The sequence below is a fragment of the Rhincodon typus genome, chromosome 3 (genome assembly GCF_021869965.1).
Source record: "Rhincodon typus isolate 14 chromosome 3, sRhiTyp1.1, whole genome shotgun sequence".
NCBI classification, from domain to species: Eukaryota; Metazoa; Chordata; class Chondrichthyes; order Orectolobiformes; family Rhincodontidae; genus Rhincodon; species Rhincodon typus.
The window spans coordinates 104,670,316-104,672,379 of record NC_063334.1 but is presented as its reverse complement, the minus strand read 5'-3'; the positions used below and the strand labels follow the sequence as shown (position 1 = coordinate 104,672,379).

General features: G+C 37.5%; 1 protein-coding gene across 1 annotated transcript in view; it reads right to left on the bottom strand.

Annotated features, from left to right (window-relative positions):
- Positions 1 to 1,678, bottom strand: part of LOC109913526 (ufm1-specific protease 2-like) — a 41,679-nt gene extending 40,001 nt beyond the window's left edge. Inside the window, exon 1 of the mRNA XM_048619380.1 lies at positions 1,602 to 1,678. Within this exon, the coding sequence (XP_048475337.1) occupies positions 1,602 to 1,678 (77 nt within the window). The remainder of the gene's footprint in view (positions 1 to 1,601) is intronic.
- Positions 1,679 to 2,064: the final 386 nt, after the last annotated feature.

Here is a 2,064-nt window from a genome sequence, read left to right as displayed (position 1 = left end):
TTTCTGAAGAAGGGTCTAGGCCCGAAACGTCAGCTTTCCTGCTCCTCTGATGCTGCTTGGCCTGCTGTGTTCATCCAGCTCTACACCTTGTTATCTCAGATTCTCCAGCATCTGCAGTTCCTACTATCTCTGGAACTTTTCCAGAAATTTGTTTTTGTTACTTATTTACAGCATCATAGTTGCTTCATTTTTATTTAATCTCATTAATTTTCCTATTTTCTTACTAATATTGATTTCTTCAATTATGACTTCTCACTAGACCCTTTGTTGCTAAACTTTTCTGGAAGGTTATCTGTGCTCTCTTTTATGAAGTCAGAACCAAAGTATGTGTTCTTCAGCCAATTCATTGTTGTCCATTATAATTTCCCTGTCTTCTGACTATAAGGGATCCACATTTGTCCTTACTAATCTTTTTCTTTAAAATTTGTATATAATCATTTATATAATTTTCGAAAATTTTTACGTTCACCGAAATTTTATTCTCATACTTCATTTTCTCCCTCTTGATCAAACTTTTTGTTCTCTGCTACTGAATTCTAAAATACTTCCAATCTTCAGGCTTACTGCTTTATCTGACATTTTTATATGTCCCCTCTTTGCATCTAATACAACCCTTATTTTCTTTTATAAGCCACAGTTAAGCCACTTTCCTCTTCTATTTTTGCACCAGTGAAATTTAGGTCATTTTATTGAAACACATGAGAACTCCAGGAGACTTGACACAGTGGGTATAGAAGGGATGTTTTCCCTTGTGGCAAGACTCAAACTGGGAACATAGTTTAAAAGTAAGGTACTAAGGTATCGCCCATTTAAGATGGAGCTGAAGAGAATTTGTCTCTGCTCTGAGGGTCATAAGTCTGTGGAATTCCCTATCGCAAAGAGAGGTGGAGGCAGGATCATTGAATTCAGAGGTGGACAGAATAAAGGAGTCAAGGATATAGGGGTAAGCAGTGAAATGGAGTTGAGGCCAGAGTCAGACCAGTTACGGTCTTATCAAATTGCAGAGCATGCCTGTTGCGTTGGATGGGTTACTCCAGATCATAATTCACATATTTATCTCTATAATGTTTCAGGGAAGAAATCTCTACATGTATGCTAATATTTGCTGGGGGCGTTCAAAAGGGTGTCACTATTCACCCTTAATGTTGAAAAGCTGGATAAACATTGCTTTAAAAGGAGTTAGTTGATATCAATAAGAGCAGATGAAAATTTATTTAGAAAAGTAGTTCTGTCAATGCTAGGGAGGGTAAGTAAATGTAGATCTTGAGCCTTCAGAGGAGACAATTCATCTGCACAATGCACTCACTAAGTGTCTCAAACTAAAATCAATGTTCTGAGGAAGGGTCATCGGACCTGAAACGTTAACTCTGTTTTTTCCTTCACAGACGCTGCCAGACCGGCTGAGCTTTTCCACTGTTTTTGTTCCTGATTTACAGCATCCGCAGTTCTTTTGGTTTCTTTTGGTCAGCAATTTGTTAGCTTAAGATATCATAGAAGTCTAACATTTGGAATTGTTTTACCAAAGTATTGTTGAACATGGACTACATTGTTAACATAATAAATTAATTCATAAATCATTCAATACTTAAGGTAATCCATACTTTCCCCATGGGTCCGCTGGACTCGCAAATACTGCAACATCAATAGGGAGAGTCAGCTTGAAATGGATACGTGACATCTTATGGTGCTGGATAGTGACATTTTCAACATGATCAAGAGTTGCCAACTCGAAGTGAACCTTCAGGTTTATTACTTTCTGAGAATTAAAAACAGTATGTTAGAAGTATTACAATGATGTAAGATTGTAAAGTCAGGGAAATTTTACTGTCATTGAACACAAGGTCAGCAGGTACTGACTGAAGTACTGGGCTGATCAAAAATAGAAATACGTTACTTTAATTTACATAATCATTTGGAATTTAGAATGTTGTTGGTGTGTATGCCAACTTCCATAATGATCTCCTCCACCAATACGGTGGAGTGCACACTTCTGGCCAGAAATAAAGGCCAATAGGCAAGGGAAAGTATACCATTAGAGTCCTACCCTTGTGCACTGAGAAAGCA